This window comes from Alexandromys fortis, unplaced genomic scaffold (genome assembly GCF_014885135.2).
Source record: "Alexandromys fortis isolate MF-2015 unplaced genomic scaffold, M_Fortis_MF-2015_v1.1 scaffold_59, whole genome shotgun sequence".
Classification (NCBI taxonomy): Eukaryota; Metazoa; Chordata; class Mammalia; order Rodentia; family Cricetidae; genus Alexandromys; species Alexandromys fortis.
Genome location: NW_026067943.1, coordinates 6,013,069 through 6,039,983, shown reverse-complemented (window position 1 = coordinate 6,039,983; position 26,915 = coordinate 6,013,069). Strand labels below are relative to the sequence as shown.

The following is a 26,915-nucleotide window of genomic DNA, read 5'->3' as shown; positions in this document are numbered from 1 at the left end:
ATCCCAGCACTCGGGAGGCAGAGGCAGGCGGATCTCTGGGAGTTTGAGGCCAGCCTGGTCTACAAGAGCTAATTCCTGGACAGGCACCAAAGCTACAGAGAAACCCTGTCTCGAAAAACTAAAAAAAAAAAAAAAAAAGAAAAAAAAATAAAACAATGATTAAAGGCCAGGATTAGTGGCATATGCAGGGAATCCAGTATCTGATAGGTTGAGGCAGGAGGATCATGGGAGCCTAAGACACAGAGTAGGACCCTGTCTCAAAAAAAAAAAAATACTGAGCAGGGCACATGGAGGTAGAAACAGAAGAATGGAAGTTCAAGGCCGCCTTCAGCTATGTATTGGGTTTAAAGCCAGCCTAGGTCATACATGGCCCTGTCTCAATCATCAACAAATGCATAGTTAAGAATTTTTATATACAGTTTACCACAATGAAAAATCTTTTAAAATGTAAATGAATATATCAGAACTTTATATTCCCAGGCCTTACAAGCAAAAGGGAAACAATCTTATGTGTCTCTTTAAAAAAAAAAAAGTCCACAGGATAGAAAATTATTTTTGAAACTCCAGAGCTACAGACAGCACACCTTGGGTGACTTTACCACCACTGGAAACATAAAAGGAAGAGATATTAAAGGTCTCCTTCCTCCTGGACCAAAACAGGCAGTCAAGGCATGCATCTTCAGCGAGCTAGCACTGGGAGAATGTGTTACTTTAGAGCTGCTTCTGCTACTGTATATAGGAAGGACTGGTCCTAGGGATTATCCTTTTCTTTGTTCAGAAATAATCAGTTCATCAAAAAGAGATTCTTACCACTCCCTTGATACTGGACAGAAATACCAAACACATCACAGAACCCAATCAGAACCCACTATACTTTTCAAATGGCCAGCCACCAGTAAAGGTGTTCATTCATCTAAGACTTGTCTTTTCAGAGACTACAGTGCTCCAGACATGAAATACCAGCTGGAGGTAGTTTTCTTTCCACATGTGCTACCCTTGTAGTCAGGTCACAGTTATTTTCTGAAATGAAATGTTTAGGAGAGTTTACACTGTACATACCACGGAGAACGTTCTTCCCATCTCGCCTTGAAAAGCCAACAGAATGTTACGTTGTTTCCAAAGTTAGCTGTAGCTTACCTACTCTTTTCCCTGCTGCTGCGTTATTTCCACTCATTCCAATACCACGAGCAGACTACAATTAAAACACAAAACACCTACAGAGGTGAGTCAATGCAGAATAGATCACCAAACATCACATATTTGTATTCTATTACTAAATAGAATATGCTGATGGGCATCCATTGTAAATTATTCTATTTTTGTTTAAATTAACGTGGAATCTAATCTTCTTGTGCTTATTATTTATCCTTAAATGAGTAAAATTTGATGGTTTAGATAAGAGTCTTGACACTGGAGAAAGCCTTATTGAAACTATGTACCACTGAAAACTACAGAATAACAATGAACATGGCAGTAATGCCTGTAATTCCAGCACTTAAGAGCTGGGAGCAGAATCAGAATTCAAGGTCATTCCCAAAGTACCAGGCCAGCCTGGGCTACATGAGAAACCTGTCTCAAAAAATCAAAAAACAATAATCAAATATATTTCCTACAAATTAGATAAATATTTTAGTGAAATGTATGGAAAAACAATTGTAGGTATCTTTATTCATGTAAATAAAAGCCTGAATTTGAAATAGTCATTCCTTACAAAACTAGAAAATCAACTGAAAAGAAAATACTTACTAGAAAAAATTCTGTAGGTTCTGACTGGGGAGAACTTTTCCTAATGTTTTCATCCTGAAAGTGCTGGAAGTTTGTAGACAACCCAATTCCAGAGGATCGAAGCCTCCCTGTCCCACGTGTGTTCTGCAAACTGTCTCTGCTTGCATTCCGTGCCAGTGAAGCCAAAAATCCATTATTATTTACACAACCAACAGGCTCTTTGGAAGCTTTGTTAGCCATTTGTGTGATATCTCGAGCTTCGACTTTGGAAATAACATCAGATCTTTTCCCAGGCGAATCGACTTTAACACCACGGAAGCGAGTAGTCCTAGAGAAAGAAGAATCGGCTATGGTTCGAATGTCCAATTCCCGCAGGGCGTTTTGAGAAGCAGGCGCTGAGGGGTTGCCAGCCTCCAAACATTTCGACTGTCTCTGTGGCTTCACCAGGGAACTATGTAGTGACACTGGTGCAGCACAGAGAAGTGGCGACAGGAGTCTGTTCTTGTGAGAGCTCGACTCTCGGTGGTTAAGGACTGCATTGTCTACTGGGTCACTGCTCAACACTCTTGCCACATGGTTCAGAGGCTGCTCTGCCGCTCTCAGCCCTCTATCTCCTTTAGAGAGTGGGAACTCTGGAGTTACCTTCCCTATGCCTTCTATACCACTGCTCTCCTCGACACCATTTCCTTCTGTAAATGGAGCAAATGGACCTACTTCCGGCAGGAGCAACTCTTCAGATATACATTCTTCTGGTGGAGGAAATAAGACGATATCATCCTCATTATTAGACTGGAGGTTCCCTGGAAGATGCTTTGTCCGTCTAGGCAGGGGTGATCCAAGATGAAGTACGGAATCTGCAAGCTCTTTGTCGTTTTCCAGTTCTATGTGGGTCATCTGAGGTAGCAGCCTGATGCTACCCGTGGGATGAGACAGTGTGTTAATCTCCCAATTATCGTCCTCCTTCAGCAGTTCACTCCTGAGAGACGGTACTGGTCTATCAGCTGGAGCCTGAGCTGCTGCGCAACTGGCAGCTGCATTCCTGGATGTTTCGGGGAGATAGGCATTCCCAGGAGAAGGTAGACAAGACTGCCCGATGTGAGGCAGGACTCGTAGCAGTCTGTGCCGGGCTGCTGCCGAGGAACTGCTAGGAGGTCGAGGCGCTACTGGTGGACGAGGTTTTACCTTGACAACTTTCTTAGGCTACAAGAAAAGAGTGCACAGGTAATTCCTCAACATAGTTAGTTTTGCCCTGCAGCAAGACTCAGTGGAGAAAAGGCACTTACCATATTGGCATTTTTGTTACCTCAATTTACAGTGCTCAAAAAAGCCAGTGTGGTGTGCCACGCCTATCATACTAGCACTTGGGAGGCTGAAGCAAGATGTCTGTCATGAGTTTGACGCCAGCCTGGCTTACAGAATCCACTCCATGCCAGCCTAGGCCACAAGATGAGTCTTCTCAATACAAAACAACAATGAAATGCTTTAAATATTAAAAATCTTAAAAGATTATGATTAAGGATCTATTATATTACTTTATTGAGCATTATTTTCTGAAGATCTTAAAGAAAAATAATTTTGTTTTATTTCCTCACAATTTTTTCTCGGGCTTTTGCTAAGAAGAAAATGTTGGCTATATGAGATGGCATTTTTCCTAGTAAGATGAATGTGTATAGGTACTCAGAAAAAAAGCTAACAGCATTTAACTGCTGCCCTTGAAAAGGCTGTCCCTTTGTTGGTTTCTATGGACTTCCATTTCAGGAAAGGCTCCTAGCCAAACCCATCACAGTAGCTGTGCCTCAACTGCTTGGGCAATTGAAACAGTTTATAATGAGCAACTGCTTTTCTTTTGAGTCTGAAATGTACATATACATAGCAGGCAGAGGGTGCACATAGGAACAAGCCTATAAACAGAAAAAAGAGAAAAGCCCCTTGTCCATTGTTGCTAATGGAGTCCCACAGCTGAGACAACATGTGTTGTCACTACTCACTGAGAAATCAAGCCTGGCTTAAGATGGCTTTGGGAGAGGCCTCCATAATGCCTGTGCCTGCTTCACCTGAACTTGGATCCATGTGCTTTTCCCTCTGTTAATTTTTCTTTTGTTTCTTTTTGCTGTGTCAGTGTCTTAGCCACAGTGAATGTGCATACTCTATCCATGAGCCTAGTGTGTCAGGAAACCAAGGACAGGACCTGCCGGCCACTGCCAGCACAGAAAGTTTACATAGCAGTTATCACAGAAAGAGTGAAGTCGAGAGCTCAAGAGAGGAACCTATGGCCTTAAGCACAGGGATGGTTAGTAAACACACATCCTGGCCTATAAGAAATACATATTGAAAATTTAGTAGGTACCAGTGGAGAAAAGGAGAACTAGCAAGGCTGAATAGATGTAAGTCCCTTGCCAAGGGAAGCTAGTTCTTAAGCCCACTTTTATCCTAAAGTCATTGTCTTGCCAACCTGAAGCAATATCTATGAAAAGTAATTTTTCATAAATGGAGGTTGCCAAAACCTAAATAGAAACATGTATACTCCCAGATAACACAGAGGCACCCAAAGAGATCAACAATACAAGCTAATAAAATTACCCATGGCCCAAATCATCAGCAAACAGAGAGAGAGAAAGAGAGAGAGAGAAAATGTAAAATTCAAATAAGCCATAAAGTTAAAAACAATAAACTGCAGGGGGCTCATGTGCAAAGCATATGCCTGTGGTGACAAGCAAGAACACAGAACTTCAAGAAGAAAGGAGAGAGGCAGGACAGCCTAGGAACAATATATACCCAGAAAAGAGAAAATCCCACCTGTGTAAATGCCAAAAAATTAATATCTGGGATATCAAAATAGGCTAAGAGAAACCCAAGGAAACAAGCTGAAGTGGCTTGGGATCTATACTAATGGTTAGGTTTTAAGGAGGCTCTACTTAGGCAGAGAGGGAAATCGAGAAAAAAATATAAATAACAGAATCAGGAGATCCACCTATTCTTCCATGCAATGGGACTGTCAGTGATTAAAAACAAACACAAAAAGAGTGCTCTTGAAATAAATGACCTCCCTACATTACACCCTTACTTTATGTATTAACCCATAGCCCTTAACAAGGACCTAAGTAAAGTTATAAGAAGAGAAAAGGGGCAACACCTCCATATTAGAATAAAATGGAAAGTGAGAATCAGAGCATTTTAGATACATGAGTTCTCCCCAAACGTAACACAGAAGAAGAAATCTTCACCACAATACTCCAATCTAAATTAAACATATTTACGTTATTATCTGTATTTGAATTTGTCAATGTGTGAGATATGATATAGGTATGAATAATTTACATTGATATGGATTTTGTTTTAGTGATTTAAATTTAAGGTCAATCTTGTTATATGTATATATATGTATGTATGTATTTCTGATCTTGACTAAGGTATTATGATTATTAAAAAATGTAATGTATATAGGTTGTTAATGGATAATCATTAATGATAGTCAAGCTTGTAGTCATGTTAGTTAGATTTTCTAGATATATAGAGATATGTTTCAGTTAAATAGGCATTTTTCATATCTTTCAAAGACTACAGAATATGGCATTTTTAAATGTTTTAATAACTTAGGGCTTTTCATGACAATGAGACACTCTGCTCCTGGCAGCACCAATCTACTTCAAGAGGAAGATGGGCATCGAAAAGGATCTTTATGGAGTTTGATAGCCATTGGGGCAAGAAACTGCTCTTGCCTGGACTAATGCATAAACTGGACACAAAGAACCCACAGAGAGAGGACTACTGAACTTGCCTAAAGGTGAAATGGTCTTTCGGGGTTCCTGATTCATGAAAGAGTCTGCGAGACATTCTGCAGGACACAGCAGAAAGTAACTGAACTGTCTTTGAAATTTCCTGCTTCATGGAAAAGTCTGCTGGATACTATGGGCCTAAAGGCCGAAGATGGATGCCCCAACAGTACAGAGGAACTTTGGGTGACTATCCAGGCAGCGAGATGTCTCTGTCATTTCTAGAGTTTTGAATTTCTTGTTTGCTTAGGTAATATTATATCCTTCTGGAGTCTTTGATAGAGTTGAAGAATGGATAGATAGTTATAGTTTTCCTTAGTTATGATAAAAGATAAAATAGATATAAATATTGTAACTGTAATTCTTACTTGATAACTGTTTTGTTATATGTAATTTTGCTATGTTAAAGTTAAAGCCTTTCCTTTTTGTTTAGATGCTAAAAAAGCATTTGACAAAACTCAACACCCCTTCATGATAAAGGTCTTAGAGAGGTTATGGATAAAAGGATCATATCTAAATATAATGAAAGCAATATACAGCAAGCCGACAGCCAACATCAAATTAAATGGAGAGAAATTCAAAGCGATTCCACTAAAATCAGGAACAAGACAAGGCTGTCCACTCTCTCCATATCTTTTCAACATAGTTCTTGAAGTTTATCAATTGCAATAAGACAACATAAGAAGATCAAGGGGATTCAAATTGGAAAGGAAGAAGTCAAACTTTCGTTATTTGCCGATGATATGATATTGTACATAAGTAACCTTATGTGACATAAAAGTGACATAAAAACATCCAAAAGAATGAAAATAAAACACAAAGAATTTTAAAAGATAACAAAAAAGTTACTATNAAAAAGAAGTTATTACAAACGTGCTTAATAAAACACATGTAATATAAGTCCGCTTAATAAAGCTGTAGCTTAAAGTGAGACGTGGGGAACCTGCTTTGTTTTTATTGACGCTGAATTTATGGCTTTGGCTTATTGGCTTATGTTCTAAGAAGTTAATTCAGTCTCCAGATAATTTGCCCACAAAGAAAGCAGGTGGGTCAGCTGTGCATGCGCCGCACCAGTTTCACTAGTGGTGAGACAGGTTTTCGTTAACCTTGGCTTGCCTCAGCATCCCCTCCTCTAAATCAACCAAAACCACCACTAAAAACAGAAAAGTCCAAAGACTCCTAACTTCATCAGCATTGGTTTTCCGTAAATATGAACTGAACTTTTGATTTTTTTTTTTTTTTTACTATAACCCTGCAATGAATCTCATTTCAGATTCCCCACCTCGCTTTCTCTTGCCAGCCCCTCTTTTCTGGACTACTGCTCCCATCTTCTCCCAACTGTGATGGAGGAGTCTTGGCTCAGCTACTTTTCCCACGATATCCCGAGATACCCTGGCAAAAGCAACAGAAGGATTTCTTTTGTGTGACAATTCAAGGGTACACTCCATCTTGGTGGGAGAACCAAGGCAGTCGGAACCAGAAACAACAGGCTACCCACTATATTCAGCTAGCTTCCCTTTTGGGCGTGGGAGCCCAGGGAACCAGGACACATCTAGACTGGGTCTTTCGACTCAGGGAACTCAGTCTATGTAAGTCTGCACAGCTCTAATCCTGAAGGCTTATCTCTTAGCCTACAGACCCTGTCAAACCGACCACAAACACCACCACCACAGGGCTGCGTTGCTCCTTGGGGGCATTCCATTTCTCAGATAGGAGAACTGGAGAGGTGTGCTATGAAGGTCATAGTGACAGGAAGGTCAATCCTTGCGTCTTTCACGGATGCCTGGAGGTAAAATCAGCCAGAATTCAAGAGGAAGTAAGAACAAATTTACCACCCTGGAGAAAAGGAAGTCTGGAGTCAAGAGGAGAAAGAAGTAACAACTAGAAACTGTTTGCAAAAGATGCTCTTTTACCAGAGAAGCCGCTGCTTCAGCACGGGTATAGTTAAAATACTAATAAACATCATTTCCGTTCCTAAGTTACTGGTTTTACAGAACAAAGAAGCAGCCATTTGTGAGTGATTACAAAGGTGATTGCTAACACAAAGCACATGCGATTAGTCGTGGGTTTGGGCAGCAGAAACATTAATACCTCAAGAACCAAATATCACTCCCCCTCTGCCTACAGCCTGCCTGAAATTCTTCTCCATGAAATTCAGCAAAACCCACCCTGAGCCCCAAGCCATTTCCTGGAAGCCCAATTCCTTTCAATAAGGCACTAATTCATTTTACTGCAAACACCACACGCTTTCTCCTTGCTGGGAATGCTATTTCAAAATTCCATGGCACACAAAACGATCCTTTGTGATATTTCTTAATATTCCACCCCGTTTATCGCTTTCTAGAATTTCTGTCGTTAGAGGGGCCTCCTTTCATCACGCCAGCTCCCTAGAAGAACTCATCTATTCCCCGACTGCCTGTCGGGGACCAACTAGAAGTGAGCCTGTCACAACAGAGGCGTCAGCTCCACGGTGAGACTCGTGCACTCACAGAATCTTGAAAATGACCCGGTCGGTCCCCAATCTGTCTAAATCAAATGCCCTTCTCAATCCTGGCCACTAGAGCAGCTTCCTAAGAGATAAGGAAGAGGGCACAGAAGACACACACACACACACACACACGCACACATTTCAGCTACCATGCTCACAGACAGGCACCAATACAAAGGTAACTATTATATGGTGATTCTCAACCTTCCTAATGCTGCGCCCCTTTAATACAGTTCCTCATGCTGTGGTGACCCCACAAGCCTAAAATTATTTTTGTTGCTATTTCATAACAGTAATTTTGCTACTGTTATGAATCGTAATGTAAAGATTTGATATGCAGGATATCTGAGATGTGACCCCAAAGGGGCCATGACCCATGGATTGAGAACTGCTACTGTAAATGGTTCTTGTAGGAAGCCAAGAAAACTAGGGGAGAGCAGAGTATTTTCATTTTTTTCTGTGTATTTTAAGAAGTCATTTGAGGCCAGGCGGTGGTTTAACCCCGGCACTGTGAGGCAAAGGCAGGAGGATCTCTATGAGTTCGAGGCCAGCCTGGTCTACAAAGCAAGTTCCAAGACAGCTAGGGCTGTTACACAGAGAAACCCCATCTTAAAAACAAAAACAGGCTGTTTGGATGCTCACCTTACTAGACCTGGAAGGAGGTGGGAGGTCCTTGGACTTCCCACAGGGCAGGGAACCCAGTCTGCTCTTCGGGCTGATGAGAGAGGGGGAGTTGATTAGGGGAGGGAGAGGGATATGATAGGCGGTGGCAGGGAAGAGACAGAAATCTTTAATAAATAAATAATAATAATAATAATAATAAATAGATATGTTGCTCATCTAGAGAATGAAAACAAATGGAGAAAAGAGAAAGTGCAGTAATTTTTCTGTCGTTTAGCTAACATGCAGGAGGCAAAGGTGCCAGATGACATCAGGAAAGCAAGTTTTAAAGATACAGTCCAGGACAGCAAGTGTCTCCTGACCTTTAAGATTAGCACAACCAAAGTGCCACTGACACTTGTCAAACAACACAGGAGATACTCCTATAAGGTGGAAAGAGACATACAGAAACCTTTAGTGGGTTTTCATGTATTACGGTTCTCACTGCAGAAGACATCAAACTGACAAAATAAAGAATCATACCTAAGCAATTAATAAAGTAGATCCTACAGATAGATACCTGTAAAACTTTTGCTCTGAAATTAAGAGAATAAACTATCTTTTTAAATATACATTGGGCACACATGGAGAATATCAGATCTCTAATTAAATTCTAAAGAGCAGAACTATAAATGACATTGTCTGATTTCCATGCAATAGAAATAAAAATTAAACACAATGAAAAATAAAACAGCCTCAACCACCAAAACTTATCTAAATCTATTCAACTACTTTTGAGCTAAGAGGAAATTCCTAAAATGATAAATTGAAAATATTACCAACTGTCATAATGTTTCTATGGATGTATTATACAAAGAATACATCTTTTATGTGACATTTATGCCAAAGAAGTAACCAGTTTCTAATCATAGTGTAACTCACATAAATCAAAACTGAGGAACAATTTATAAACAATGGGCTTATACTTCTTAAAATATCTAATATAATTGTTACCAGCTGTGCATTCACTGCTGAGCTTATCAGGCTCCACTGGACAAGGCCAAATTCATGGTCACACAGACAGACAGTTCTGGTTAAACTCAGGGTTACAAAACAAAACAGAAATAAGAGCGATTTGTGAGGAAGCTGGGGCTTGGATAGGGGTGGTAGAAAGATGAGAGCGGGTCTACACGTTGTGTACATGTGCTAAATTATCTAAGAATAAAGTAAGTGTGTGTATATATGTATGTGTGTATATGTGTATGTAAAGTCAAAGGACCAAAGAGGTATTTGCCATATTTATACCACCAATATTCACAATAGCCAAAATGTGAAAGCAACCTAAATGTCTACTGATTGATAAATAAATGAACAAAATGTGGTACATATGTGCAAGGGAATTATTCAATCTAAAAAGAAAAGAGATTCTGACACATGCTACACTATGAATGAACCTCAGAGATGTCATACAAGATTAAATAATCTAGCCACACGTACTATGACATTTCACTTATGTATGGTATCTATAGTAGACAAACTCAGAAATAGGAAGTGGAATGGTACTTGGCAGAGGTTAAAGGACGGGATATAGGAAGATGGCTTTAAGAAATACTGAACTTCAGTTTTGTAAGATAAAGTTCTGAAGACTAATTGAACAAAGACATAAACATACGTAACACTGCTAATGGGATTACATGTAAAGACCATTGAAGCTCATATGGTTGCACATTCCTACTGTGGGACAATGGTCTGTACCTGTCACTTATATTTTAAGTACCTGCTGATTGACCAGTAGTCAGGCGGGAAGTGTAGGCGGGGTGACCAGGCAGGAAGTAGAGACGGGGCAATGAGAATTCTGGGAAGAGGGAAGTGCATTCTGCAGTTGTGACAGAAGAAGTAAGGTGTGACTGTCTCGCCAAAAAAGGTACCAAGCCACATGGCTAACATAGACAAGAATAATGGGCTAATGTAAATTATAAGAATTAGTAAATAAGAAGCCTGAGCTAATGGAGCAATCAGTTTATAACTAATGTAGACCTCTGTGTGATTTCTTTGGGACTTAACTACTGCAGGAACCAGGCAGGGCAGAAACCTCAGATAACATGTTCCTATAGTCCCAGCATGTGGGAGGTAGAGACAAAAAAATTAAAAGTTCAAGACTAGCCTCAAATATACAGTGGGTTTGAGGCTAGTCTACGCTATGTGAGACTCTGTCAATAAACAAACAAACAGAATGGACAGTAAATTTTATATATTTTACCATTATATAAAGTAAAATAAAATGTTATTTAAAATAAAAATAAGTTAAAAATAATAATTAGGTGGTAGTGTCCTCCCTGAAATTCTCTCATTTTGTTGTGTGATAGAAAATTGGAGATTATTTCCCCTCAATGAAAAAAAATTCTGAGAAAAACATTAGCAAAAATTTAGAAATATGAAAAAGAAAATATATCATAACCAAGAGCAGGTCATGACAACAACACAAAATTACCTCATATTCTTAAAAAGTCAATTATCCTGCACTATCAGAATTATTTTATTCAGTGTAATATGTTTCAACTTCTCTTTCTATGTTTTTGACCTATGAGTTACTTAGAAATGTGATATTTTGAAATATCAGATTTTTCCCAAATTGATCTATTATTGATTTCCAGTTTTATTCCTTTGTAAACCAGAGCATTTTTTAGTGATTTGAATCTTCCTGAAATTTATTAGAATTTATTTTATGTACAAAATACTGTTGCTGTTTGTAGTAAATGTTCTACATGTATTCCCTTGACAGGAAATGTGTATTCTGTTGCAGGATGGAGCATTCTGCAAATGCCACCTAGGTCAATAAGTTGATACTGTTCTTCAGGTTCTCAGAAACTTTTCCAATTCTCTGTCCTAGCAGCTACGCTGAGCAGAAATCTTTGAAGATAAGCACTCGTCTATTTCTTGTAGGTTTCATATATATCAAAGTTCTATTACCACATACACAATAATTACAGCATAGATGTTCTGTCAATTGTTCATCATCTGAGTGAAAACAAATGATCTTTACCCAAGTTTATATCCAAAAAAAATCAGAAGAATTGCAGATCTAAATTTAGAAATAAGTAACCATCTAAAAAGTATTGGAGAAAAAAACAGAGGCATGTCTTCAAGACCTGTGATAGGAAATATGTCATAAAAATTATTAAATACTAATCATAAAAACCAAAACTGATAAATTATATTAAAATTAACAATAATCATCAAAATAGGTGAAAGAGCAAGTCAGAGAGTATTAGAAACTACAAACCATACATCTGACAAAGATTTTATATCATACATATAAATATGTGTACTAGTTGCTTTGAGATAGGTCTCATGTAACCTAGACTAGATTCAGGCATTCTAGACAGCTGAGGCTGACTTTGAACTCCTGGTGCTCCTGCCTCCATCTCCAAAGGCCTGGTATTACAGGAGTGCATCACCACACTTAGCTCCAAAATACATTTTTAAAATGTCTACTAACCAATAAGTAAAAGGAAAATAACCTAATTTTTAAATGAGCAAAATATTTGGCAACATACAAAAGACAAAATTTTAATCATATAAAGAGCCAACATTTTTTAAAAGTAAATATTATTCCTTATAAGAAAAATGAAATAAAAACCAGCACACAATCCCAGAATGGTTGAGATAAAAACACTGATGAATATTAAGTGTGGCAAGGATTGGCACAAACCAGAACTCTCCTGCTATTAATGGGAGTGTGAAGTAGTTGAAAACCTATGCAAAACAGTCCTTGTAACTTCTTCATTCTGTTTGTCTGTTTTGAGACAAGGTCTCATTATGTAGCCTAAACTGGCATAGAACTTACTTAGCCACGCTAACCTAAAAATCATGATCTTCTTCCTACACCTCACAAAGTGTAGTACACATCGAATACCTGGCAATTTGGTATAAAACAATGTTATCTTTCCTGTGACTCTAAGTTTCCTGCTAAGTACATGATGCAGAGAACAAAGGGCAGGTATCCATTGAAGAAAGTATAAATATGCTCCAGTGGCTCCCTTAATAGAAGGACTGAAGCAGAAGACATGGAGGAACATTGTTTACTGGCTTGTTCCTCATGGCTTGTTCAGCCTGCTTTCTTACAGCACCCAGAACCAACTGCCCAGATACCTGAATGCTTATCACACAAAAGAGAGGAACAGAAAGAACCACTGTGTAGTTGAACAATAATTTAATTTTTAAAAAATTTATATTGAAGAAAATAAATCATAATTTTATGAAATATTGTATTGTCTATGGTGTTTATTTATATAAAGTTCCACATCAGACAAAAATTACTTGTGGATATACTCGTAAAACAGTGGTTATTTTAGGGAAGACTGTGATGGGCTCTTTACAGAAAGAGGCAGGAGAGCTGGTGTAGTGGTACATGCCTTTAATGCCAGCAGAGGCAGACAGTTCTCTGTAAGTTTGAGGTCAGCCTGATCTATAGAGTGAGTTCCAGGAAACCAGGCAAACAAATAAAAAAGAACGGAAAAAAATGGAACTACTTTGAGTTATAATTAAATAAATGTATTTAATTCTTAAAAATTCTTCAAGCAGAGTCTAAATTTTACTATTATTATTATTGTTATATGATGATGACGACGACGATGATGATGATGATGTGATTTGCCATGGTATGCATGAAGAGGTCAGAGGACAACTTTCAGGAATCAGTTCTCTCCACCTACCTTAATAGGGATTAAACCTGAGGTTGCAGGCTTATGTGGCAAGTGCCTTAATTTGCCAATCCACCTGTCCAGGCTTCAAGCTGTATTTTAAAAGTTTGTTTATTTTAGATGGGAAGGCACTAACAGATTAAAAAGAAGTCAAGGAATAGTACAGCTGTGTATGGGATCAAGAGGAGAAGGAAAGAGACGAGAGAGAGAGAGAGAGAGAGAGAGAGAGAGAGAGAGAGAGAGAGAGAGAGAGAGAGAGAGAGAGAGAGAGGAGAAACTTATATCCAGAAACAAAACCAACTGTTTAGAATGTGGAAAAATTGCAAATCTCTGCCAATGCTGGAAAGAATGCAAATCCATTATCCACTTTGGAACTACTTTAGAAAACTGGCCGGATCCACTAAAGCTAAAGTAGTAACTATCCGCTAGGCATAGTTCTAGGCCAGCCTGGGCTATAGTGTGCCTGTCTCAGTGCCTGTAATGTGTAAATCTTGAAATCATACTTTTGATTGTTGAAAGATCAAGCTATCTTTTACTACCCTTTTTCATGTTACAGTTATAACATTTTAAAGATGAATTATGCTCAGTGTGCATAACCCTTTCAGGTGTGTTGCTAGACTAAAAACTTCAATGTTCATTTGTCACATCTTAATAAATAAGTTGAGACCAGAAACGTGAAATGAGTAATATTTTATAGTTCTCCACAACTCCCCACAGACTCGGGGCTGCGAGTCCTGCCTCTGTAAGCTAGAGAAACGCTTGGCCAAGAGTCAACAGCTTCACCTTTTTGCTGAGATTCATGTTCTCCATCTTAGCCTTCAGCAGTTTCATCTTATTCATAGTTATTGAATTTTCAATGATCTGTTGCCCAGAAGGGGAAGGCTCAGCTTCTTCATCCTCATCTGTGTACAGATTATACACAGAACCACCGCTGCAAGGAAAACAGTAGGTACTTAAAACATGCTTGACACCGGCTGAGGATTAACAGTTCTATGTACAAGAACTACAAGGGAAATACTAATTACATTTTGTCATTGAAAAGTGAAAGAAAATAAATTTCAAAATGTTTCTTTTGCCCAAATTGGCCTGAAACTTGCTATGTAGCTGAGGAAGGGCTTATTCTTTTGATCTTTCTGCCTCCACTTTCTGAGTGCTGGGATTAGAGGTGTGTGCCACCCACTCAGTTTTATGCAGTTCTAGGACTTGAATTTAGGGTTTTGTGTGTGCTAGGCAAGCATACTAGATATGGAGCAACATACATATCCAGCATACTCAAAACATATTTGGGGGCAAAGGACACAGCTCAGTGGATTCAGTTCCAAAAACTCAATCTAAAAAGCTGAGTATGGAGGCATGGGCTTGTAATCCTAGCACAGGGAAGGCAGAGACAGGCACATCCCTGAGGCTCACTGTCAGTCAGTCTAGCCTCCCCCATAGAAATTTAAGCCAATGAAAGACTACCTCAGAAAACAAGCTGGACAGTGCTGAAGAACAAACCTGAGGTCTACTTGCAGTCTCTGCACACACATTTTGTTGAGAATTGCCTTGTATCATAATATGTGATTAATTTTGGAGAATATTCCATGTGCTGCTAAGAAAAGTCTTGAGTCTTTGCTGTAATGTTCTGAAGATCCATTTGATTATGATATTGAACTGCAGTTTATCTGTCTTTGTCTGGATGACCTGTCTACTCGTGGGAGTGGAATTTGAATTCACCCACTATCACTGTATTGGTGTCAATCTGTGGTTTTATATCTAATTGTTTCTTTTATTATATTAGCTGCCCTTGTGTTTGGAACATAAATATTTCTAATATCCTCTTGGTGGGTTTTCCTATATTAAGAGTACAAAGTGTCCTTCTCTGTCCTGTGTGACTAGCTCTGGTCTACTATGTCAGGTAGAAAAGCTGCCCCTGCTTGGAATATCTTTTTCCAACCTTTTACCTTAAGATGGTGTATATTCTTGACGTGAGGTGTTTATTGGAGGAAGCAGAAAGACAGATTCTGTTTTGTGATTCAATCTGTAAGCTTGTTGGGTTTGGGGGGGGGGACTTGAGATCATTAATATCTGGAATTGTTATTAGGCAGTGTCTGTGGTGTTAACATCTGGCCTCACCTTTGTTTGCTATTACCCCAACTACTCGGGTTGTGGACCAGTTGAATGATGGCTGGTATCCTATTTGGTCTTTTTATTAACTTGAAGAACTTCAACAAAGATATTTTCCCTATCAGATTGGCTTGTAGGCAAGCCTATGAAGAATATTCTTGGTTAATGATTTACGTGGGAGGGCTCACTGTGGGCAGTGCCATCCTTGGGCAGTTGGTTCTGGGTGCTGTAAGAAAGCAGGCTGAACAAGCCATGAGGAACAAGCCAGTAAACAATGTTCCTCCATGTCTTCTGCTTCAGTCCTTCTTCCAAGTTGTAATTTGAGTTCCTGTCTCAACTTCCCTCAGTGATGGAGTGTGATCTGAGAGTTATAAGCCAAACCCAACCCTTTCCTCCCCAAGTTGCTTTTGGTCATGGTGTTTTATCACAGCAATAGAAACCCTGAAAAAAAAATAAGAAACCCTGAGATGCTGTGCTTTCAGTCTTGGGGCCACTCCTGGGTTCCAGATGAGATTCCACATGGTCTGATATGAGCAGTAGGCAGGGAGATGATTATCTCCAATTGTGCTTCTGGATTGGGATCAGGAAGTCCCAGGGATCAACAGCAGGTAGAGGGCTGGGAATTGAAGCTCTAGGAGTTCCCTCTTGGATTTGCAGTTCAGATTTGTGTCATGAGTGGGGTAGCTGAAAAGGTGTGCATGTGGGGGCAGGTAAACTGGCTCAGGGAGTCCCTATTTGAGATGAAGTTTAGATACAATCTCCTGCTCAGACTCAAAGCAGCCTCAGATCTGCAGGGTGTACTAGGGTGGCTGATAGGTGAAGTGTACAGGGGCAACAGAGTTGGAGGACAGCAGCAGAGGGGATGACACACACAGAGAGACACTGATTCTGAGTGTGTTTGAGCAGTATTTGGGTCTGGCTCACCAGGGCCCAGTGGTAGGTGGGCTGGCTACAGTAGGGGCAGTAGTAGGCTCTTAGAGAACCTACCTAAAGTTCTGGTTCTAACTTGGGTTCAGACCCCAATGAGTCCCAGATTGGCAACAATGGGTAAGAAGTAGGGGATCTCTATGGATAGCGTGGTCTACAAAAGAATTCCAAAACAGACAAGGCTGTTACCATTTAACCCTTACAATGTCTGTTTAGATTTCCCTCTTAAAAAACAAGGTAGCATGACTTACTAAAATGATTTGGGACTACAAAAAATTAATAATACTTTGTATGTGGATGAATCTGATAGTCTCTTAGAAAACAGGGCTATGGGTCAAAGTTGATCTGCCACCTATTACGTGGCCCATGAACTAAGAGTAGTTTTTCACACTTTTAAATAGAAAAGGATAAAAATAATTGTGTTTCGTAACACATAGAATTGTACAGAATTCAGGTCTGCTCATGAATCCAGGTTTCATAGAGCAGAGACTGCCTGGCTAGTCTGTACATTACATGTCACTCCTTCTGCACAATGGTAGAACTGACAGCAACACTTAGCACTGCACATTAAAGCCTAGCACGTTCAAATTACAGTGATGCAAACCAAAAAGAAAAAAGAAAAAGAAAAAAAAAGAAGCCGGGCAGTGGTGGTGCACGCCAAGTGCTGGGAGGCAGAGGCAGGTGGATTTCTGTGAGTTCGAGACCAGCCTGGTCTACAAGAGCTAGTTCCAGGACAGGCTCCAAAACCACAGAGAAACCCTGTCTCGAAAAACCAAAAAAAAAAAAAAAAAGAAGTTGGAACATCCTTGCTCCTCAACCCTCTATAATTCCTTATAATGATATTGGTGACTAACGTGGATGTTAAATCACCCAGAAGCATCATTTACATAAATCATGGTAGGAATCAGAACTGCTGTTTATTCTATTTAATTTTTTATTACATTGTGCTTATTTAAGTGACCACGTAGGAGCATGTGCCATGGCTCACTAATAGAAGTCTGAGGACAACTTGTGGGAATCTTGTCCTGTCCTTCCCCCACAGGGTCCCTGGAATGGAGCTTGGGTTGTCGTACTTAGTGGCAACCAGGTGCTTTAACCTNAAAAAAAAAAAAAAAAAAAAAAAAAAAAAAAAAAAAAAAAAAAAAAAAAGATCCATCATCTTTGCTTCTCTCTGCTGATGTTATGGGAATGAATAACCAGAAACAGATCCTGAAGCACCTTTAACTGTACCTACTTGAGTTCTTAGCTATAGGCTTTTATGACCTCTTTTTTCTAATTACTAATAATTCCTATTATTAGTGTGTGTGATGTGGTGGAGTGCCATGAGACACACACTGAGGTCAGAGGACAGCTCTGGAGAGTCTGTAGCTGTCTTCTACCTTAACGAAGTCCAGGGGTCCCACTCAAGTTGTCAGGCTTGCATCATCAGACAGCAGATAGCATTGCCTACTGAGCCATCTTGCTGGTCCTGATGTGCTCTTGTTTTTAAGTAGGGATATTCCCTGAGGTCCCCAGCTGAGATGAATCATGGTAAGCAGGATATAATTTATCTTAGTTAAGATGGAGAATGGCCCAATAGTAAATCATCTATACAAAGTACTCTAAGTGCTCCATCCCTAGAACCATCTGAAAAGAGGAACATGCTAATGCAAGCAAACCAGACACAAAAAAATAAAAAGCAAAGGAAAACTACAATATATAAAGTGTCACCAACTGGAATGGCAGGCCAAATAATACAGAGCAAAGATAGGACTGTAGAGATGGTTCATTGTACCATGGAACTTGCTGCTGAACGAACACAACAACCTGAGTTCAAGCCCCAAAACTCACATGGCAGAATTCTCTCCAACTGTCCTCTGCCCACAATCTATATACATATGCACACACATAAATAAAAATGACATAAATTGTTTTAAAATGATAAAATTACCTAAAAACAAAAGAAAGAGAAAAGATCATAAAATATCAGAGAACTTAAGAACTGGGAATATTAGCTCATTGTTTACAGCTGCCTAGCATGTGCAAAGCCCTGGATTCAAACCCAGGAAGAAGAAAAAGAGAGAAAAGGAAACAAGTGAGAGGTAGAAACAACATCAATAATATGAATTTTAAAAAGTATTAAATGACAAAGAGAAAAACGTGAAGCAAAATACAAGTACCAAACAATTGCCAAAAACAAATTTTTTTTTTTGAGACAGGGTTTCTCTGTAGCTTTGGATCCTGTCCTGGTAGCTCTTGTAGACCAGACTCACCTTGAACTCACAGAGATCTGCCTTCCTCTGCCTCCTCAGTGCTGACATTAAAGGTCTTAATAAAAAGGAAAGTATCAACTGTACTGAAATGGTCCCCCGCATATATGAAGAGCGGACACCCACTATTATTCCAGTCAGCTCTTATTTCCATGTCTTGGTTAGTTATATGTCTCCGAGAGCGCAAAGAACTAGGATAGGCTCTGCAGACCCTTGTGAAGTCAACTAGAAGTAAGAGCAACTCTTTATACTGAGGCCCACAATCCACCACAGCATTCAGCTACCTAATCAGGTGCATCTGCTTGCTTCTCCCAGCTTCTAAGATAGCACCACAGCTTCCGGTATTAAAGAGGAAGTCAGTTCTTCCAGCTCCTAAACTAGCACCAGAGCTTCCAGTGTTAAAGGGGAAGTCAGTTCTGCAACCTTTTCTTGTTGCCTATCAAGTACCTCTGGCACAGAATTACAGTAGACAGTCTTCTCTATTTTCAAACTCATTTTCAAAGCCATTCACTGAAAGCATATTCATGTTTGTAGAAGGTTTCAGCACAGAAGGGGAGAGTAAAATACAGGGGCTTGTTTCCCAAAGCCACAAGCTCTGATACACACCTCTCCCTTTTCAAGAATCCCGGCTCCCTCACAACAGCACCATCAATGTGTGCTGGGAATGCAAGAAGATTCTCTATCAGTAACCTGTTTTGCAGATTCCTGAAAAGCAGTGTTGAGATTGCCCTTCTGTGCCATGTTAACTCTATGTTAGCTGTGCTTCCTAGGTATCTGCTTTTTTCTGGAACCTCTTCCATCTGCTGTGCTGGTACAGGCATGCTGAATGGAGACACTACCACTCTCTGCTCCAGCCTTCAGAGTCTGTGTTTCTTCATTTCTCTTCCTACCCACTCCTGAACTTCTCACGTTCTCAGTCTCATCTCCTCGAGAAGTTACTCCCTAGGTGTTTTAATTCCAACTTGTAAATAAGTGGGTGAGTACTAGCTGCCTCTAATTGTTACTTTGATCCTCACCATAGCATACATCTGATAAATACGTGAATCCATCATGCATCGTGACACCACTTGGATGGCTTAGTGGGAACAAAGTTTATCTCCGTGTTTCAGCTCTTCCACTGTTGTGACAAATAACTGGAATGACTAAAAAGAAGGGAAGATTTATTTTGGCTCATGATTTTAGAAGTTTTAGTCTAGGGTCACTTGGCTCTGGAGTTCCTGGACATTCATAACACAAAACATTATGGTGGGAAGCACATGGCAGGGCAGAGCTACTCACCTCATCACAGCCAGAAGGAAGCAGAGAGAAAGAGAAGAAAGCTTTCAGAGGGAAAGGCTCTTTCCACAAAGCCTGACACCCTGAGTTCAATCCTCAGAACCCATAAGGGGAGAGAACCAACTCCTGAAAGCTATCGTCTGACATCCATATTCTACACACACATATATGCACACAAATAAGTAATAAAGATTTTTAAGAGAAAAATGACACAGCCGGAATTATGATTTCCAGGGCACAAACCTCATTTTCATTTCCTCAACTAGGTCCCACCTCCCAATATGCTATTATAAACCCATCATGGGACAAATCAATTATGTCTGAGTGCTTAAGATTCAATCACTTCCCAAAAGCCTATCAACTGACAACAAGGCCTCCAAACAGGATGCTTTGGGGACTTATTGATGGAGGTGGGTCTTGTAATAATAAACTGCCTCGGCCCTCATAGGACAGAAAATTAGGTAGACGGAGTAGACAGAAGAAAATTCTGGGAAAAGGAAGCTCAGTGAGAGAGTCGCCATGATTCTCCCGCTCCAGACAGATGCAGGTTAAGATCCTCCCTGGTAAGCCAGCTCGTGGGCTACACAAAATATTAGAAATGGGTTAGAACAATATGTAAGAGCTAACCAATAAGAAACTGGAACTAGCCGGGCCAGGCAGTGTTTGAAAGAATACAGTTTCCGTGTAATTATTTCTGGGCATAAGCTAGCCATGCAGGCGGCCGGGTGCCGGGGACGCAGCCCTGCCGCCACTCCTATTTCAACAACTTATCAAATTCAAACCATAATGATCACTCAATTGCTGTGGAACAATGGATGTTTATCCTGTCACTTGTATTATTTTTAATAAACACTGATTGGGCAGTACCCAGGCAGGAAGTAGAGGTGGAGCAATGAGAACAGGAGAATTCTGTGAAGAGGAAAGAGTCAGTTTGCAGTCAACACAGAGGAAGCCAGACACTGAGCAAGCAAGATGAGAACACCTCACTGAAAGGTACCAAGCCATGTGGCTAACACAGACAAGAATAGTGGGCTAATATAAGATGTAAGAAAAGAGTTAACAAGAAGCCTGAGCTAATAGGCCAATCAGTTTATGATTAATGTAGACCTCTGTGTTGTTTCTTTGGGACTGAATGACTGTGGGACTGGACAGGACAGAAACCTCGGTCAACACTCAATCATGTTTTTTTTTTTTTCACTATTTGGTGATCTGTACAGAAAGTACACCTTAACCCCATGAACTTTATGACAATATTTGGGTTCAGTGGTAAACACAAACTGAAATTATAGGCCAGCAACATGGCTTGGTGATAAAGGTACTCCATCTCTGTGACCTATGTGGTAGAAAGATAGAACCCGCCCCTGCAAGTTCCACTGACCTCCAAATACATTCACATGCATGTGTGTGTAGCAAACACACACCAGGAGTCTAACCGCTCTATCTCACACACTCTGAGCAGAATCTTAGAGGAAATTGTATGGTTTTTCACCTTTGATATTTATAATCACTATATACTGTCCTTGAGTGTGGGTATGACCCGATCTGACTGGTCTGGCCAACTTAACATGGTAAGAGTAAAGGGATTCTGACAATATAACTTAGGTCCCAAATCACTTTAGTCTGAGTTCATCAAAAAGGAACTGAGAAAAGCCCCTAGCCAACTAGCAGCCAGAAAAACTCAGTTCTCTCAATCACCTAAGTGAAAGGCAATGAATTACATCACAATGTGCATATGACCATGAAAGCAGGGCCTTCCCCATAACAAACGACAGAACATACACTGCTGTCACCATGAGTATAAGGCACGAGGGTGGAGGATGGAGGTGACAGCCCGAACAAAGCACTAGTCATACTGTACTTAGATGCCGCACCCCAAGACACTGCTCTCCAGATTACAAGCTGGGTTTTCCTTTGAATGACTGTAGCACTAGATTTTCATCTTTTTGTGAGACTCACTTTACTATCTTTTCTTCCTTTGTCTGTTTAGCAAGCCTTTCTCCTCATTTAATATCAATTCTCACAGGCCATCTCTGACTCTACATTTCGGGTGACATGAAGGCCAACTCATCTGATCCCAGAGATCATATCCTTCTGCAACATTACAGCACCAGGACTATGGCTACTAGATGAATACTCAATGAAGGCGGAGATTCTCTCTCTCACACCAGTGCTTCTATATTGGCTAGAACTGGCTGTAAACGTTTAGTTATGTTTAATGACTTAAAAGTTGAAAAGAGAGCTGAGGAGACGGTTCAACCAGTCAAGGCGCTTGCTGCCAATCCTTATTACATGAGTTTACTCCTCAGAACCAACAGGGTAAGAAGAAAGAATCTCTCCAAGATGTCCTGACTTCCAAGTGCATCATGGTATAATCATGCCATACACACACACAAATAAATATTGTAATTAAAAATGAAAATGAAAGTGAAAGGAGTGACTCAAATTAAGTTGAAATGCACAGAAACTACCCTGTCCCAATTCTTTCATTTTCTACTGCCTACTTAAGCAAAATCAATAGTGTTTTTCTTCTGGTTTTAATAGTAACATACAGTTTATTTCCTCTTATGTAGTAATGAAATAAAAAAAGAGATTTACCCATTTTTAAGTAACACAGTTAAAAATGATACCAAACTTTGGGATTAATCCTTTCTGCTATGTCATGATTATATAATAATATACTATTATCACAAGATTATATTCTAGTAGGCATCTTAGAGTTTCACAAATAAATGGAAACAAACCATTTTTACTTAAAAACTATCATGTAAAGAAAGTTAAAATTTAGGAATTCCTTCTTAAGTATGAATACCATGAAGGATGATTTCAGAATAACTTATCAAGGAAAGGGGTGGAGAGCCCATGGAACTTACTTGGCCTTGTTAATACAGTACAGCTACCTAAATAACCCAAAGAGCATACAAAGGCTCCTGAAGTATGTTGTATGGTATCCATTTCTAAGTGAAATGTGCAAATGAAACCTATTTACCTTAAAGATTCAGACAACGGTGTTAAAGTGCCATCTCCCCTGTCTACTACACGAAAGAAATTCAATTGATCTCCTTCCCGGTATACCAAAAATGTAACTTGTTTGTTGCAAGAGGTCTTTTCCCAGACCTCGTCTTGACTGGAATCCATGTACTCAGCAAGCTCCCTAAGTGGGTCTTCCACAGGAACTAAAAATGGAAAGATTGATAAACAGTCTTTCAATTCACATCAATATTTTTGCACCTTGTTGCAGTAACAGGATATACATGCTGAATTTATACAACCACACTGAACATGTGATAAAAGATGCTTTCCAAAGAGGCTTCTGATAGTTAATAAGGGATGCTGTATAAAATGTAAACTATATATTTTCATCATCCCCCCCATACCCCTTCCTCCAATTCTTCCTATGTCTCTCTCACATCTCAAACTCGTGGCTTGTTTTGTATGAATATGAAGGAAAAAAAATGTATCATTATTTTACATGCCCATAGACAGGGCTTCACTTAAAACATGAGGGCATTTGTAGTCCTGTACCAATACAGTTGATACACTTGCTAAGTACAATATTATCTATCATTACTTTAGTGAATCTCTTTAGCTTCCTGTGCCTTTAAATACTGGTTCCAACAATAAATCACTTAAATGTATTATAAATCCCACTTACTTTAGATTATAAAATAAACATGTGCACTCAAACACAATTGGGAAACATACTCAAGAAGTCAGACGCAAGAGAGAGCTAGACACAAAATTTGATGATAAAGTGAATATCTAGCATGCTCAAGGCCCTAGGTTCAGTCTATAGCAACAACAACAACAACAACAACAAAACCAACAAAATAAAGCAACAAAGAAAGAAAAAACAAGTAAATCTTTTCTTCAGTGTTATATAAGAATATATGCTTTTATAGCTGCTCCTTGAAATAGTTAAAGGTGCACAAATAGGGAAGGCGTTTTAGTGTGATAAAACTGCATATTAAGAAAGGACCAATATGTGTTTCTTACAGGCCTTTAATCCTAGCACTCAGGAGGCAGAGGCAGGGCAGGTGGATCTCTGTGAATTTGAAGACAACCTGGTCTACAAAGTGAGTTCCAGGACAAGCCCCAATGCTACAGAGAAACCCTGTCTCAAAAAACCAAAAAGAAAAAAAAGAAAGGATCACTATATGTTTCTTGAAAGGCTTCTCTCATGACCCAGGTGTCTTGGTCAGGGTGTGTGTTCATGTCCAGTCAGAGCATAGGAGACTCACAGAGGCCTACTGGAGCCACTCTGACACTCCTCATAACTGGTAAGCCAGTGATACCCAGTTGTCCTCAATTTTCAAAGCTGTCTAACTTTTGTGAACTTATTAACAAAGCTGGAATGCTGCAATGCCCTAAAGAAGTGGCACCAACAGAGAATGCAGCTGAGTAGCAGAGTACTTGCCTGGCATGCACAAGGCTCAAAGGGTCAACTGCCAGCACCGGAAACAAGATAAAATAAGAAGAAACACTAACAGAAAAATATTAAATTTTGAAAATGAGGTACAAGTATCTAAGCTGCCTCATAGTCTAAATTTAACACTACTACTTCTGAAGCATAACATTTCCATTGGCTCTCTCACAATCATACAATGTGTAAGTATTAAAATGATGTTCTTCACATAGCTTCTAGCCTTCTTTGAGACACCTATGAGCCTGAGCTCACTTGCAATACTCCTCCTCAGGCTCCTACATGGCTGGTGGCAGGCAAACACCACAATATCCAAAACTATTCTCAAAACTTGAAATTGCCACTTTCCACCTGACAGCATTAAGACCTGACTATTACCAGAGATACTAAAGCCTTTCCTAAAACCAGACCCTAAAGCAGAAGTAATAAGGTTGTCTATGCATGCATGCTTCTTCATAACTGAATAATCTCTAAGATTTTGTCACCTAAAAGCAGTATATGTTAGGATACAAGTTTAGGTAGAGAAGATTGCTTTCTTGTGCTGTTTATTTTAAGGCAAATCCTTAACATTTTATGACCAAAACTGGCCTGTAATTTGTGATCTTCTTGCCTTAGCCTCGTGAGGACTCAGATTATACATGTATATCTTTAATGCCTGCTTCCCTGTGTTATTTAGATAATGACTATTTTAAAAGCTAAATATTATTGTAACCCACATGATGAAGGCACTTTTCAAACAATGAATCTGAGAGACTAAATGAGCTTTAAAGATGTAATAGTACATATTGCCAACTTCCTAATATAGAATGCACAAACCATTAAACACTATATAAGTCTAACTTGACATAATAGTTCAGCAAACGGTTTTTGAAGTATCCTCAGTAGTATAAATATTACCAATATGACATACAATCATTTTGTTTTAAAATTTTATTTATTTATTTATTTGTCTGCATAAGTGTATCTATCTGCACATGCATTTGGGGGTATGGAGATTGGATCCCTCAGAAATGGAGTGACAGGCATTTATGGGATGCCTGGCTGGTTATATGAGTGCTGAGATCTAAACTCTAGTTCTCATGATTATGAAGCAAGCAGTCCCATTGCTAAGCCATCTCTCTAACCCATAAACTACTACAGAAATCAGTTAAGAGAATTTCTGATGACTTCAGAGTGTTGGTTAATCAGCTTTAACATCATTGTCATTGTTTTCCCTAACTTACGCAGTTCTTATAAACAGCTCTTAAGGTAGATAAGAAAAACTTTTTTTTCTTTCTTTTCTTTTGTTTTTGTTTTTCAAAACAGGGTTTCTCTGTGTAGCTTTGGAGCCTGTCCTGGAACTCGCTCTGTAGACCAGGCTAGTCTGAACTCACAGATATCCACCTGCCTCTGCCTCCCAAGTGCTGGGATTAAAGGTGTGTGCTACAACTGCCAAGCTAAGAAAAATACTTTAATAATCTAATCTTAGCCAAAATTATAAAGCATGGGGATATAATTTGATATGTGAGAATAAACCAGCAATGGAATCTATACTCAATTTACAATTTTCTAGTTTGTGGAGGAGCAAAAAAATGTGAAGGTCTTCTTAAGGGTACAGAGCAGGACTACTCTGAGCATGAGTCTATATGGTGGGGGTGCCTGTGGCTAACCTGACTTGGGGGCTAGTAAGCATGCTCCCAGCTCTTCCCTGGATTAAAACTTTGTGGCGGTTTGGATAGGAATGGCCCCATAAATTCATATATTTGAATTCTTGGTCATTAGTGACACTACTTGACAAGGATTAAGAAGTATGGCCTTGGCTGGAGAGATGGCTCAGAGGTTAAGTGCATCAACTGCTCTTTCAGCGGTCCAGAGTTCAATTCCCAGCAAACGCATGGCTCACAACCATTTGTGTGAGATCTAGTGCCCTCTTCTGGCCTGCAGCATACATTCAGACAGAACACTGTATAATTAATAAAAAAAAATCTTTAATAAAAATAAAAACAAGCATGGCCTTGTTGGGCGAACTGTGTCACTAGGGTTGGGCTTTGAGCTTTCAAAAGCTCAAGTCAGGCCCAGTGTCTCTCTCTTCCTGCTGCCTGCAGATCTGGATGTAGAACTCTGAGCTATCATGTCTGCCTACATGCCACCATTGCTCCCCTCCATGGGGATGGTGGACTAAAGCTGTGAAAGTGTAACCAGCCCCCATTAAATGTTTTCTTTTATAAGAGTTGTTGTGGTCCTGATGTCTCTTCACAACAATAACACTAAGACACACGTTTTACTAATTAAGGTCTCTGCCCTTGTAATCTTTCCCACAGACCTTTCCTACTGTGCTATTCATATAGATCTTATCACATCTTCCTGTCTGTTTTCCACACAGACCTCACAAACACCTGAAATTCCATCAATTTCCCACACATCTATTGGAGGAAGTGTTAAGAAGCAGAGACTCTGTCACCCTTGTTTACTGCACTTGGGACCTTCACTCAAAGTCCAATAGATGGAGCTGGAGAAATGGGTCTTAGAAGCACATACTACTGTTGCAGAGGATCTCAGTTCAGCTCAGTTCCCATCATCCACACTGGTCGGCTAATAATCACCCTGAAAACTTCAGTTCTAGGGGATCCAGCACCTTTGTCTGGTCTCCATAGATAACTGCACTCATGT

General features: G+C 39.6%; 1 protein-coding gene across 11 annotated transcripts in view; it reads right to left on the bottom strand.

The window, feature by feature from the left end:
- Zfand4 (zinc finger AN1-type containing 4) overlaps positions 1–26,915 on the bottom strand; it is a 74,635-nt gene that overhangs the window by 10,400 nt on the left and 37,320 nt on the right. For 6 of the 11 annotated variants that reach the window (XM_050148528.1, XM_050148522.1, XM_050148520.1 and 3 more), the window contains 4 exons: positions 22,833–23,019; positions 14,073–14,220; positions 1,747–2,925; positions 1,138–1,192 (listed from right to left, as the gene is read on the bottom strand). In XM_050148528.1, the coding sequence (XP_050004485.1) occupies positions 1,138–1,192; positions 1,747–2,925; positions 14,073–14,220; positions 22,833–23,019 (1,569 nt within the window). Of the gene's footprint in view, positions 1–1,059; positions 1,215–1,746; positions 2,926–14,072; positions 14,221–22,832; positions 23,020–26,915 lie in introns of all 11 variants that reach the window. The other 5 variants (XM_050148529.1, XM_050148531.1, XM_050148530.1 and 2 more) reach the window with 3 other exon arrangements.